This window comes from Vidua chalybeata, chromosome 1, assembly GCF_026979565.1.
Source record: "Vidua chalybeata isolate OUT-0048 chromosome 1, bVidCha1 merged haplotype, whole genome shotgun sequence".
NCBI classification, from domain to species: Eukaryota; Metazoa; Chordata; class Aves; order Passeriformes; family Viduidae; genus Vidua; species Vidua chalybeata.
In genome coordinates, this window is record NC_071530.1 from 118,573,967 (window position 1) to 118,589,435 (window position 15,469).

The following is a 15,469-nucleotide window of genomic DNA, read 5'->3' on the forward strand; positions in this document are numbered from 1 at the left end:
GAAAATGTGATCAATGAATCATTCAGAGTCCTGTGCCTAATGATGGAAATCAAGAGTGGCTTTTGATGATGAGTTTGAGATGCTTTTATTAACCTGTCTCAAGATGGTTGATTGCTTCCTAATGTGATGAGATCCTCTCTGGCACTTGAATTTTAAATATTTAGAGATCTTTATTGTCAAATGCTTCTCAATAATACTTCCCAATAAATGAATTATTGTGCAAATTGAGCATAGGGTAGTTTCTAATAAAATTTTAGTATTCTGTAAAGACTAATCATGTTTTACAAAGTACTTGCTAAAATAAAGGTAACTAACAAGAAGACACCTGGAAATTAATGAGGGATTAGGTGGATCTAATTTTCTTTTTAGACTAAGTTTCTGAGTGTGTAAATACTCTAATTTCTAATTCTAACTGCCTCCAGGACTCCAGTTAAATTTTGGCTCACCATAACAGTGCATATGTGAGTAGAAATTAATTCATCTGTGCTAAGGTCCTAAGGAGCAAAGCCATTTTCAACCTTAATGCTTTCTGATACAAAATCTATTTTGCATCTCATTGACTATATATATTGCATTCACATTTATTTCACAATTCTGTTACACAGTTAGAGAAGTTCAAAGTGATGTGTAACTAAAAGAGAATCAGAGCATTGCACATAAATTTTCACTACTGTTTCAGGATGACAATTCCCATTTCATTTACACAAAAGTGAAAAACAAAGAAATCCATTTAAATCCACCAGACTGTACAAATGGGAAAACAGGGTAAGAACATTTTTAATTAGATGAGATGAGCAGCAGTGCTCCACATTTAAATGGCTACATGCTTTGTAGAATTAGAATATATAGTATTTTGTTCATATACACTTTTCAAAACTCTGACAGCTTAGGCCTTCTTCTTGAAAGACAGTTCCAGTACAAATTCTGAATTTATAAAAAAGGAACAGAGCACAGTTTTTCATTAGGTCATGCCAGCCTCGGCTATTCATGGTAGAGGACTTTCCTGTACCCTGTTTTCACCTGGTGATATGTTAGAAGACAAATTATTAGTCCAAAATTAGGCTGCTATCTGGTCAAATTCATATGACTTTGCTTTATTGTACAGCTATATGACATAGCGCTCAATTGTCTCATCTGCCATCTGCTTTGGTGTCAAGATGTGCTTTTTCCCAAGTGACATTCTGTTGTCAATTACAGGATTCTTGACATTTCAAAATGTCTTTGTTGAGAGCTTTATGGTTTACTTCAAGTTTCCACAAAAAGCATTGTTGATCACCACTACGGGACTTGCCGTTTGTGGCAGCCAAAGGGATTGTTCACCCTGCCTTTTCTACACAGCTCCCTAGAAAATTCTGAAGCTTTGCAGTCCTTTCTCCCAGTTCTCTGCCAGTTTCACAATTCCCTGCCAGTTTCACTTCTGAGTGAAGAATTCAGATGGTTTCACTCGGTCTGTTTGCTATTTTGCTCTTCACTTGATCTTCACGTTCAATATTCTTCTATTCATCTGTACAATGCGAGTACAATATCAGAAAATCAATGTTGGTCCCATTCCACGAGGCCTTAGTCATCCCATATAGGTCTGGACTGCAAGAGTTAATATGTTATTGAGATGCTCATCGTATTTTTTTCAATTTAATTTAGTATGGACTATATTATACTGCATATTGTATTATATTCTGAAGGGGGAACCTCTCACTAGGCAGCAGTTGTGCATAAAATGGTGTTATACTCTCTCATGAGCTGAATATGAATCAAGCACGTGGTGCTGAAAAAAGAGAAAAAAACCAAACCCAAACCATTCTTACTCTTTGGGGTACTAAAAGGCAGGCAGAAAGTTCATTGGCCAGACTTGGGAGTTATCTTACCGATTTTCATTTGGGGTATCAAAGCCTAAGAAGGATGTAGGCACATTTGAGAGCTTTCAGGGTACAGCACAAAGAATAAAAAGTCTGGAGAACCAACCACAAATGAGAATGGCTTAGAGGCACAATTATCATCACTGCAGCTTCTGGAGGTCCTTCCCTTTCACAGTGCTGCTAATGTATGATTTTTGAATTCTTGATGCAATCCTTCTAGCCCACAAACACCAATGTGTTCTCTTGGGAAAACTTTAAAAAATCTCAGGAAAGTGTAGGGAATAGGTGGGAAAAGCTGCCTTTCTGAAGTCTCATTCATAGTGCCTGTGTGAGTATGTAATGCAAGTTACAAGGATGTTACTAATTGTCTGGAGTGCCTGCATGATTTTTTTCCCCTTCCACACCCTTTTCAACAGCTTAGATTAATTGTACTCTCTGAGGGTACCTACCTGTATCTTGCAGATACTCAGACAATTGGAAACATCTTTGTACCTAACTGTGCCCTAACTGTACCCTCAGAAACAAAACAGAGCAACTCTGGCCAGATGCTGTAAATCTGTGGCCTTCTAATTAGTCTCACTGAGAGGCTGTGCACAAAAGCAGGCTCAGATAGTTGGCAAAGCTGATGTAACTCAAGGCAACACCAAGTTACACCTGTCAAGGCTCAGGCTGTAGACCCATACAGTAGCAATGAGAGAATTTGTTTTGTAAAAGCTGCCTGGATAAAAAATCCCACATAGCTTTCATAATGATTTTAAATAACCTCTCAAAAAATAGTTTGTACCATACAGAAAAAGGTTACAAGAGAACTTCTGCTTCCAGAAACTGTAATTAACATATTATTTGGCCTTGTATTTTTTCATTCTTATAAAGTGATGTACATGGCCAGCAGTTACTTGAAGACTCTGTTCTACTAATGTTAGCAGAGAATAATTTTACTGAGAAACTCTATAAGGTGCATGAGTGGACTCATACTGAGAACAAATACACAAAGTCTTCATGTGAGGTACTTCCCAAAAGTTGTGTATGTTGAAATATATCATACCTCCAACAATCTCTTTCAAATATTCTATTGGTACCTATGCTCCTTCATGTTGATATCATGGTGAGAATGCAGGGCTTTATGATTTTGTGCTCAGTGATGTACACTACTGGAGAATTTTGCTTTCAAAACATGCAGTTAAACACAAACCTCACTCCAAACCCTTAAATCAGCAGGACTCTTTATGTGCCTGGGTACCTTACTGAATGAGGCTGCAAACAAGAGGAGTTTCCCCACTAAGTTCAGCTAAAGATGAAGCAAGGTAGCAGTCAGTGTATTTTGATTTGTCTGAACAGCTCGCATCTAGCATTAGGTCTCATTATCTTGGCAAACCCTCACTCACTGCCCACAACACATGGGAAACCTAGCTAAATTTTGCTCTTCTCTAACACAAGTGGTAACGTATTAGTGTGCTTTTAGTGCTACTACAGCAAAAGTATGCTACACATTTAATGTCAAAATGTGTTTTCTGGACCCTAAAAGCTCTATTATCCCCTCCATTTTCAGACAGAAGCATAATGTGATAGAAACTTTTCCTTGAAAACTGCTGTCGTGCCACCACCCTGAAAGACATCAAAACTAAGGAGTATTTCAAGTCACTTCGGGGGCTTGTTCATCTGGGTTTTTTCAAAGAGCAAGTATGCAACAATCTGCTGAATTTTCCAGATTTATAATGAAACCAACACTGTGTCCTGTTTGATCACATCTCAGCTAATCTGCTTATAAAAAAATTGGTGGGTTTCTAAAAGGAAAGGATTGAAGCTCCAGTTCATAAAGTTCTTAAATTCATGCTTAATACAGTCTGCTTGGGCTGACACAAGTGGCTAGGTTGCAAAACAAAAGTAGTTAGCCGAAGGGAGGCAGGAAAACAGGTTTGCAAGGATAAATTCTTTTTATATGTATGTAATTTTGAACTAGTGTTATTTACACAGAAAATGCAAACTTAAATGTGAAAGCATAAAGGGAAGATCCATTTTTCGCCCCAGAGGGCAGCAATCAATACTGCAGTCAAAGTGCATTTTCCCTGTATGTGAAGCAAAGATTTCATGCTACCTCGAAAACCACTGCTAAATCCATTGAGATGATGATCACAGATCTTTCAATTTCCAATCCAAACACAGCCTTTTTGTCTAAAAAGATGTTTGATAATATCCATCTACTTTTCTTTTTGTTCAAATTGCTTGAGTTTAGAGGGTTTATTTAAAAGACAGGCTTAGTGTCAGATGCTTCCATCATAATAGTCCATAGCCTGAACACAATCTGTGAATATTCTCCGTCCAGTCCTAAATAATCTACTGGGTTGTTTTTTTCTTTCTCTAATCAGCAAAAACATAATGAGAATATGCTTTACTCAGAGCTGTTTTGCACAGCTTGAGTAAATTGGAATGAAGGAAAAGCTGTGATCATTCAAACCATTTATTTAAAGAGATGTTGCTCACCTCCTTCTTCCCTACTGATCTTATAAGAGGCATTTTTGAAGTATTTTTCCATGTAACTTTCCTCTTCTTTCTTTTACTCTCTTTGATTGTAGATGTCTGTATTTTCATTGGTGTAGGCTACAAAACCCAGGAAAGATCTTACCAAATGAGTGGAAAGCAATTGTTTTCCAATATATAACTCTGCCCACAGCAAATGTACATCTGGGATTTTCCATGACCCTGTAATTGACCAGTAACATCAATAAGGGTTGAGTCACAGGCTTAATTCACAACTCAACTATTTCCCAAATTCACCATCAGCTCTTTCTCAAACTTACCAACACCTGTTTCTCACACTTACCACACCATTCACACTTATCACGCATTTATATCAGTGTATTATAGGAAAGTTCAGCCTGCCTTATCAACAAAACAGTCCGGAGACAGGCTGCAGCAAGATTTCCTCACAGATCATGGGAATTCAAGCTTGGTGCATCACAGAAGTAATTAGAAACACTAATGGGCATGATCAGGGTAGAGCACAGGCTATGAAGAGCAGCTTCAATTACAGGGACAAGTAAGTAAATACAGTAGGATTAATGGGCTTTGTAGATCAAATTGAAGATGTCCTTGCTCGTAGCAGGCAGGAAGGACTAAGTGGGCTCTAAAGGTCCCTTCCAGCCCAAACTATCCTATGATCCTGCATATGCTTTAATGCAGCGAAGAAGAAGGAGCAACAGAAGGGAATGAAAGTGATGAGAGGAAAACAAAGATCCAGGTGATTGTTTTTGTAGAGAATCTCCAAGGCACTCCAGATAGCGTAGTCTGGATGAAGCAAAGCAAGTATTTGGAAGCCCAGAGAGGAGGCAGGTGTAGCATCATCTTCAAGAGAAAAGGAAGGTGTCCTTTGTCAGAGCCAGGGATATTTGGGCAGCTAGAGAATGTACATGCTTGGCCCTGTAAATGCTATAGAGAAAGAGGCAATAAGGAGCAACAATGCAGCCCAGCAAACATTTGTATTTCCATACAGTACCTCACACTGACAGGTAGTCCAAGAAGCAGAGACTGAACGCAAGTTGTATGAGAAATCTGCAGATTTTAAACCAACAGTTAACAGTGTTGTGGATTAAGTCATTCATGCACCCTTGGCTAAAGAAGCAAACCTTCTATTTTGTCCCTTTTTTTTATTGTGTGAATATATAAATTCATTTCATTGCTCGTAACTGCTGCTACACACAAAATTGCCCTGCCCTGCTTTAAAATTTCCTCAGTAACTCAGAAAAATTACAGATTGAGCAGTTCCAACAGTACTTGTAGGATTCTGGAAACTGAGAATCTATCCTGTTTTGTCCCTTATCATGTAGTGCAGTTGCTGAGGAACAGAGGCACATTGCAGAAAACAAAAAGAATAAAGATGCACTGTGCAGAACAGATGATTTGGGTTTGTGGCAGCATGAGGGAGGCTCTGAGCAGCTCAGAGAGTCTCATCCCCTCCGAGGACTCAAGAGCCCTGACTGCAGATTAGGACAGGGATTTCCTGCACCAGCTCTGAGGGTTCTGAATCAGCAGCAGCAGCAGCAGGGAGGTTACCTTGTGATGGCCAACGTCATTGCTGCGTCCAGTTATTCCCACTCCACACATCTGAGATGTTCCAAAACCTTTTGCAGGAATGACTGAGCAGTCTATGTAGCAACTTGTTTACTTTATAGTATATTATAATAAGGTAACAGCAAATTGCTGCCATTTTCCCTTAACAGAGCAAGCTGTGAACTCTGGTTGCCACAGGAAGAGGTGTGGGCGATCTCTGCAACTACAAGAGCAGTTAAGCCACCTTTACAAGACAGACTTCTCTTTGGTAGGCTGTATAGGTACAAACCATGATTGATTCTCCAAGAAAAGCCATTCCTGATTGTGAGTCAAGCTGTGGCTGATTCCCTCAGGAAAAAAAAACAGTTTGAGAGATTGCTATTCCCTCTCAAATGCCTAGCCACGAATTCACACTCCCACCCCACCCCAGAAGCTCTGCTGATTCAGCTACCCTGTGAGCATGGCCTGAAACGTGTGAATTGACTACGTTAATCTCTAGGACTTCTTTTTCAGCATAAGAACTATTTTAACCAAATTTGTCGTCACTTGGTAATGATGTAGAGCCACAGCCCTAGGCTGTATGACATTCAAAATGAATAATATTTGTTTAACAGAATTTCTCCTAATTTACTCTTAGCCACAACATACATCCTAGGTAGAAGCTCACAGAAGTTTACAGATGATTCTTGTCTTGCAAAAGTCACCTGTGGTTACAAGTGGTTGAAATCCTCCTTAATATCTTGGACTGAACTATTTACGTGTACAAAAAGATCTCAACCAAGATTATTTTCCCATTTCATTAATAACTATCAACTGGAATTGTATTAGCAAGACCTTAAAGTCCTTAATGTAGCTTTAAGAACAAAATGGTCTATAAACACACTGAGGACAAAAGTCCATCCTGACAGATCAGCCTTGCTGATGAATAAAAGGTTACAAACCATGTTTGGGAAGTTTTTTTCTTGCTGTCAAGTAGTGCTGAGGTGTTGAAGACACCTTCGACAAGCAGGACTTCAGCAGGCATTTCCATGTCATCCAGCAAGGGTTGGGAGAAGATTCAGGCAGTTGTGGTGCATTAAATGGTTGGGGTGTGCATATGAAATGATGTTTGGATCTATGGTTAGCCTCAGGTTCAAATTTCCCCAAAAGGTTCCCGAAGAATCATGGTCCTGAGTGCATTGTATTGTCTTGCTTTAAGATCAGGCCTCATATTTTTTCCTTTACCAAAATCAATATTTGTATCTTTTGCATATGTGAATGCTGTTATCAGCATAGGTGTAATCACATGCATGGAGTATCTGTACATGCACATAAAAGGATGAGATTTTCTATTGAAAACACATCCTAAGAAGGATGTGGATCCTAAGAAGGCCACTGCTGGGACAGGGATTATTTATGACTCACAAAAGCAAGAGAATATAGGAAGTGGCATGGTCATTGCCAGCAGACATACATTTACCCTTCTCTCAGATTCATAGCATCGAACCTCTTGCTCCATTTAATTTGTCTTGTGTCCTTCTGTCAACAAAAATCAGTAATTACTATGGCACATCTTTTATGTCATGGATGAAGACTTACATGTTTCATCTCACTTCCAGTGTTGGAGATAATTCCAACCCAACCCAAGAACAGAGGAACTCGTTCTTCTGTTTACAAGTGCAGACTTAATCAAGGACAAATCTCTGAGCATGACAGATTTGTTCTAAAGAAGGAAATGTGTTCATTGGCTTTTTATAACTTGTAGAAGTAATCTTATGCCAAAAAAGTAGGTCTACTCTAGACAGATGATAAGAAGGACTGACCCTGGAACAGGAATGTGTTACTATGTTGCCATTCTTTCCATCACTGCCTGATAAAGTTCTCATTCTGTTCTTTAAATTATCCTAAAAAACACCCAACAGAACCAAGGCACACCATTGCTGGTATTTCTAATATTAAGACTGTGCTACAAGAAAACTTTCTCAAACAAAAATCAGGTCACAGTTAAGCTCATCAAAAAAAGCAAACCACATCACAATCTGTTCTCAGTCTGATTCCCTAATGCATAGCAAGATAGGCATCAAGCACTTGGGAAGGCCTCAAATTAGCTTAGCTTTGTTTTGTTTACCCAAAATCAGTTCAGTGAAACCACACAGTTACAACCAGTCAAATGATGAAAATAGATTCTGGTCTACCCATCACTTTCCACAGTGCCTGCAGTCATCCAAATCTCCCTGCTATCTCAACAGCTATGTGTGTTCTGGCTTCTGCACCAAAAATCAGCTCTGCTTAGTTATCCACTTGTAACTGCATTCCAAACTACCTAGTCTTAGGTTTTGGAACTAGAGCTACAGCCTCCTGACGTTCATCAGCACAGTTTGGGGTTTTTTCATAAATACAGCATTCTGCTATGATCACATTAAATCTTTGGACAGGAAATTGAAACCTGCTCATTTGCAAACCAACGAGAAATGTTTTGAAGTGTGTGAGCACAGATAATATCATCCCCATCAACACAACTTGCTTAGAATTAAGCACGTCCCCTATGAGGTTCCTAGTAAGGCCTTACAGAGGTGAAACCACGAGAAGGAATGCCCCATTTTCTGTAATGAGTAATATAATTCCTGTAACAGGAAAAGCTCTGACTACCAGATGTATTTTTGTTATACTGCTGAAGTCAACTCACACATTTTTTAAAAGATGGTGCCTTAAATCTTTGTAGGTTTATTTATTCCTTACAGACAGGTTTATTACGTTATATGAACTAGCAACTGGGAAATAGTCTGTTTAGTCAAGTTTGCATTCCTGTGTTTTGTTATTTGGACTGAAAAAGCACTTATATGTCCCAGGAAATAGGACACATACTGAAATACATTAAATGTATGTTACAGGGGTAAAAAATATGTATCAGGAAGCAGAATTGGGTCCATAAATTGTTGTACTTAATATAGCTTCAGTGAGCAAACAACTTCTCCCTTTTACAAAAAAATCCTACAGCACAGATTTTGACTTCAAAATGTACTGAACAAAGTCAGTGGAAGGGAATTATTCTGAGATAGTGTGGATATTTTAAGGGAACTTTCTACTATTTTCCAAAATTATCAGCACTTTGAGTTTGCCTGATAAAAGTGTTCTTCATAACAATCCTCACAGCAGGCTTATGAATTGATTGAATCATCTTGTAACTACATCTACTGCCATCCAGAGGTAATTGGCAAAAGTTTGAAAAGTAAATCTAAGTTAATGGTATCACTAACAGTGAGACATTAATCCTGTACATTAGAGCAGCTCCTATCAAACACAAACCTCAAGCTGCAGCCCAGCTGAACAGAAACTACAAAAATAAAAGTTAAGTAGGATAATTCTTTATTCTTTCTCACAAGAAAAACAAACCTGATGGTATGTCACGTTGATGTTGTAGTTCTTTTGGTGCATCATATATATCCTGCATTATGCTTTCAAATAATCTTTTGGACAAGTGTTTCTGCAAATTATACTCTACTATATTATACTTCTCATGCAGCTAAATTTTTCATGTGGTTAAAAAAAAAAAAAAAAAAAGGACCCAAAACCCCAAAACTCTACAGCCTTCTTCACCTCAAATAAAAACTGCACTTTGCAAGAGAATCCAAACCCTGCCTGGTCACCTCCCAGTAAAGAAAGCAAGCAAACAGTACAGCATTAAGCACATGTATGTACATACTGTGACATGTATTGCTATTGGTCATACTGAAGAGATAAAGTACCTCAGGGAAAGGGAGAGCAATGATGAAATTGTTTCATTATCTACAGATTGTTAAGTGCCCACAGTTAGCTGTTGTCAAGCCCTATATCTGAGCACAACCATAGGCACTCTGTGAAATGTGATATTTGATATGCCTAAAGGAACACAGGAACCCCAGAACAGAGATGATCAAAATGAATAAACACTTCTAAAAATTAATTCTTTTAAAAATTGCTGGAAAAGTCTTTTTAAAAAGCTGAATTAAACATGAGATAATAAAAGCGTTCATTTCCTAAAAGCTATTTCTATAACTGAACTTTGGTATTACCCTTTCATCTTTTGGAAAGCCCAGCTTTGCAGAAGTACACACACATCTATTCCCTTAACAGAAGCCGTGTACCTGGTTGCAATCCCCAGCTCTAAGCTGGGAGTACAAGCTCAAAGCATGGCTATGGTTACTACAGTCAGCTCAGAAGCCCCTCCTCAGAATGGGACAGTTTCCCAAAATATCCATGAGTATTTACAAATCTCTGTTTATAAATCTTTTCCAATATTCTTCCAACAACCACCTTCCCAACCACACTGTGAAATCACAGACTGCAAATGCCAAAAGCAGGGTTGTGCTCTGAGGTGCAGATTCCTGGAATACATAAAAAGGCTGGAATTCAGATCAGCACAGCAGCTTCCAGAAAGTCATTTTTACCTTCTGAGATTCCTCTACGTGTTCTCAGGTAAAACAAGAAGATCAGTTCCTGGCATGCACTCCTTCTGCTATTCCAGTGGTAATCATTAACAGTTCAAGCAACTTTGTGAGTGCAAAAGATTATGTCCCCTCAGCCCAAGGCATCTACCTGAAGCATTCTGGACTTTGTACAAATACAGACCAAAAGAACTCCGAGAGTTATTTGCAGTAGGATAAAACAGGAGGGTGCCTGGATCAGTGTAAAGGTATTAACCACACTGCCAAAATAGTGGACCTTACAGTTCAAAAGTTCAAATTTATGCCTAAATCTAGATAGTGCCCATGCACCTCTTCAAAGAACCATCTCTAATTTTATCTGCAATTCCAAGTGAAAGTATGAGCTAGCCAAGACAAGGTACAAAATATTATCCAATGCCATCTTGTGGTAAACAAGAAAATAATCCATGCCAACCAGCTTGGATTTAAATACACAGGGATTCTCTTGCTCCATAGTATACAAACCATGCTCAAAACGGCTGACTTGGGGAAAAAAAATCCTGGTTAGACTGTGGCTAAGTTGTGTTATGCTAGCCATTAGAATCTGAGAATCAGCTGTTTGTCCTCACCTTACAAACATGGCATTTTGTTTCATTTCAACAATACTGCTGTGGCATTGCACTCAGAATCATTTCCATCACTCCAAAACTAATGTAAAGGCAAAAATGGAATAACAACTTAGAAGAGAGCTATACCTTGTATAAAAACACCCATAATTTCCCTCCACTACAGCTAAGTGCCATTATGAGCTTGTTTTTAGGGCACCAGGGATCAGCTCAAAATATCATGGCCACACAAGCCAAATCACTGCATAGCTATAAAAGGATTCTTCTGTAGCCCATTTGTTTAAAAATAGCATGGAGGTATCTGTGACCCAGCTGACCTTTAGGAGCACACCATATCACCCCAATCACCTCACTTATAATTATGTCTGTTGAGACATCTGCCAGATGATACTGCTTCCCAAATGCTGTTCCACCCCTCCCTTCTCTGCGGGAGATTTACCCACAACACCTGTGTCAGTCTCGGTGAAGTTGCAATACAGCACTTGAATTTTGATCCTGCGAGGAGCACTCAGTGGGACTGTTCTACAGCAAGGAGCATCAGAAAGAATCACATGCTTAGAAAAAATCATCAAAAAACAAACAAGCAAAAAAACCACACACACACCAGAAAAAAAAAAAAAAAAAAAAAAAAAAAAAAAAAAAAAAAAAAAAAAAAGATAAAATGTGTTCCTGTGTCACAGTCTCAGTGTTCGGATTCCACAGCACATCCCTAGTGCAGGCAAAGGCAAGGGAAGCCGGCATTTGTCTCCCCTCATGTCCTGAGTCTTCCCATGTATGTTCCACCTCAGCACTACTCATGGTGGCAGCAGGAGACAGATTTGGGGCCACCCTGAACCCCACACAACCCCAGCTTGGGGGTCACAGAGGATTTCATCAGTATCATTGGTGATCATCAGTATAACAGGTGAAGGGTCCAGAAGGTGAAGTCCCATGAGGAGCGGCCAAGGGAGCTGGGGTTGTTTTGCCTGGAGAAGAGGCTCAGGGGTGATCTTATCCTTCACTACAACTAGGTGAAAGGAGGTTGTAGCCACGTAGGGTTTGGCCTCTTCTGCCAGGCAACTAGCGACAGGGCGAGAGGATGTAATCTTGAACTGCACCAGGGGAGGTTCAGGTTGAGTATTAGAAATAATTTCTTCACAGAAAGGGTGATTAAACACTGGAATGGGCTGCCTAGGGAGGTGGTGGAGTCACTGTCCCTAAAGGTTTTTAGTGAAAGACTGGACGTGGCATTCAGTTTCCTGCTCTAGTTGGCACGGTGATGTTTGGTCACAGTTTGGACTGGATGTCCTCAGAGGGCTTTTCGAGCCTAATTGATTCTGTGATTCTGTGAATGGAAGGGCATGTCCGTAAGCCACGGCGGCGGGTCCCCCGGCAAATCAGGGGTGCTCTGGCGGCTATGCGGGGAGCCACGGCTCCCTCTGGCGGCCCGGCGCGACGGGACTACATCTCCCGGCGGGCATTGCGCCCGCCCCAAGGGCGCGGCGGTTGCGGGCCGGCGGTTCCGGCGCGCTGACCCGGCGGAGCTTTGCCGCGCTCCGGGGCAGCGGCGGCGCCGCTCGCACGTGGAGCCGCTGCCATGGCGGCCGTGCGGGTGGAGGCGGTGCTGGCGGCCGCCGAGGAGCAGGAGGCGGAGAAGCGGCGGAGCATCACGGTGGAAAAGGAGCTGGAGCTGGAGTACGACCTGGGCAATTTGCTGGCCGTGGACCGCAACCCCCCGCCGGCGGCGGCGCTGCGCGGGGCCGGCCCGCGGCGGGAGGCGCTGCTGCAGGCGCTGGCCCGCGACAACACACAGCTGCTCGTGTCCCGGCTCTGGGAGCTGCCGGCCGAGCGCGCCGGCGGCGCCGGGGGCCCGCTGGTGGCGCAGCTGCCCGAGCCCACGTTCCGCCTGCCGCGGGAGAAGCCGCCGCCGAAGCCGCGGCCGCCGACGCGCTGGGAGCAGTTCGCGCGGCTGAAGGGCATCCGCCGCAAGAAGAAAACCTCGCTGGTGTGGGACGAGCAGGCCAAGGAGTGGCGGCGGCGCTGGGGCTACCGGCGAGCGGGCGGAGACCCGTCCCGCGCCTGGCTGGCGGAGGTGCCGGCGGGCGCCGACCCCGAGGAGGACCAGTTCGCCCGGCTGCGGCGGGAGAAGCGGGAGCGGGTGGCGCGCAACGAGCTGAACCGGCTGCGCAACCTGGCCCGAGCCCACCGCGCCGGGAGCGCCGTGCCCGCCGCGCCCCTGCACCCCACCGGCCACCAGGACCGCGACGAGCTGCGCCGGGTCGCCCGCGTCGCCCGCGTCTCCACCGCCTCGCTCGGCCGCTTCCAGCCGCGCCTGCCGAAGGAGTCGGCGGAGCCGCCCTCCCGCAGCGGCGGCAAGAAGCGCCGCTTCGAGCCGCTGCTGGGCAACCTGGCGGCCGAGCGCAGCCGGCAGCTGGAGCTGCTGCGGGCCATGGGCAGCAAGAAGCCGGTGCTCGACATCACCCGCGCCGTCAACAAGCAGCTGCGGCAGGAGGAAGCCGAGGCGGCCGCTGCCAACAAGGGCAAGAAGCAATCGAAGCGGGGCAAGCGCGGCCGCCGGCAGCAGCGCCCTGGGCGCAGCGGCAAGAAGAGCGGAGCCCGGCGGCAGCCGCAGCAGCAGAAGGCTGCGGGCGGGGGCACCGGCGGGGGCAGGAGAAAGAAGGCGTGAGAGACAGTGTGCAGCACGGGCTGGGGATGCCCACCGAGGCGTGGGAAGGGACTGTCGCTGCCAGCCTCCTGCCCGGTGCTCTATTCACAGACGTATCTGTCAATAAATGCGTTCTGACCTTTCTAAAACATCCTGCGTTTGGCTCTTAGCTGGTAGACAAGGAGGGCTGTGTTCTCCATCCAAGGGAAATCTGTGTCCTGTGAAGGGAGAAGGGTGCCCCGGTTCCCCCCGGTCTGGGGGTGTCAAAGTGACTTGTTTCACAGGTAATGTCGCTTCACAATTGGCCTGCAGCAACTGCCAGGAAAAAAGCTGAGCAAAGCTGTCCCGTTTTCAGGTAGCTGGGACTGGACCGCAGATGTGACCTGGAGTTTTGATGGAGTAGCAGCCACAGGTCCAGTTAAAGGATGTGGCTGCAGCTCTCTGCCTTGGGCAAGCGGCCTGACGGTGGAGCTCTTGCTCTGTAAGTCAACTTCTGCCGGTCAGCTCTGTGGTATTCAGGTTCAATTCCAAAAGGAACATGGAAACTTACTGTAAGATTTATTGCAGGGCGTAAGAAATTGTACAGATTTTCTACAGCATTTTGTTGATGAAAAAAAGGAAGTCAAAGCTGCTGAGCAGCCATTGAGTTCAGCAGAAAAATGTTTGTATTGTACAGGTTAAAACGTAAATTTCTCCCTGTAGTAACAGTAATCCATCATTTTATAGAAATAATCTTGGTGTTTGCCTAGCAGTTTGAGAGCGGGTAGTAGAGTCTGAGACTTCTTCCCATTATTCTTGAACTTTGTAATGTCACATACACACTTGAAATAGAAAAAAAGATTCTGCTGTCTCAATGTGTGGCTTAGCTACAGGGAAGATGCTGTTTCCTGGTAAGAAAGTTAGTAAAAAAAAAAGTAATCTCAATTAAATTAGGTTTTCAAACTTTGAGGGTTTTAGTGGTTAATGATACTGTAATGCCTCACTGCAAGTGAGTTTTTGGAACAGCTGGGTGACTTAAGCAGTTTTCTTCTTGTTCTGTAGCACTTCAGTTAGGATGGCAGCTTCAGTAAAAAGTATCACAAAGCAAAACCTTTGTATAGGGGAGTGCTGAGGGCAGAAGGGGTTTGTACACCTTGGAGCCTGGATGGCACTGATGGACTGACCACTGCCCAGCCTGTGGGCCTTGCATAATATGTTCTTTGCCTCTCTAGTGCTTCTTGCCCGTGTGCTGAGCTGTCTGCAGCACTGCAGGCTGCTTTGGACTTGTCAGTGGCAGGAATGGTCTTGTGGGCACAACCCTCTGTTGTCAACCCTTCAGTGTAAGTATCAAGGCAAACTAGGGGCAACAAACATGGACAGATGGAAAAGGTTGTTACAGAGAGACATTCCAGACCTCAGATCTTCCAGGCATTTCCATAGGGGACACCTTGTACATGCTCAGCCAGAGAGAAGGGCTCATTTCCATACATATACACATCTGATGAGAATTCTGTGCTGCTCACAAGGCTACTGGTCAATTTTCTCCACCAAAATCCCATGAAGCGTGTTCATCTCCAGCAGCAAAGTGGTCACCTGAGCAGAGGTGCAGGTGCTCCTATGGTGTTGCCACCTTCTGGCTCTCACAAATGGATAGAGGTTTTGCAGCTTCAGGTAGGGGCCTGAGCAGGCCACTAGCCAGCTTTCCCAAGCTCAGCACCTGCAAAATCATGAGTTTTAGGCTCATCTGGTCTGCTCATAGAATCATTGAATGGTATGGGTTGGAAGGGGCCTTAAAGACCATATAGTAAGACATAAAGAGTATTCAAAGGTAAAATACTTACATCTGTTACATTAGAAAAATGATGCTTTTTTGTCAGAATCCAATGTTTCCTTTGCTCAATACCGGTATTCTACTCTGCTGGCAGCTAAGCAGCA

General features: G+C 43.3%; 1 protein-coding gene across 1 annotated transcript; it reads left to right on the forward strand.

The window, feature by feature from the left end:
- Positions 1-12,418: 12,418 nt before the first annotated feature.
- On the forward strand, positions 12,419-13,739 carry RRS1 (ribosome biogenesis regulator 1 homolog). The gene has a single exon (XM_053948900.1). The coding sequence runs from the start codon at positions 12,488-12,490 to the stop codon at positions 13,574-13,576; it is 1,089 nt and encodes a 362-aa protein (XP_053804875.1). The 5' UTR covers positions 12,419-12,487; the 3' UTR covers positions 13,577-13,739.
- Positions 13,740-15,469: the final 1,730 nt, after the last annotated feature.

What these genes read in the sequence shown, in the direction of transcription:
- RRS1 (XM_053948900.1), top strand. Translation starts at nt 12,488, where the DNA reads ATGGCGGCCGTGCGGGTGGAGGCGGTGCTGGCGGCCGCCGAGGAGCAG.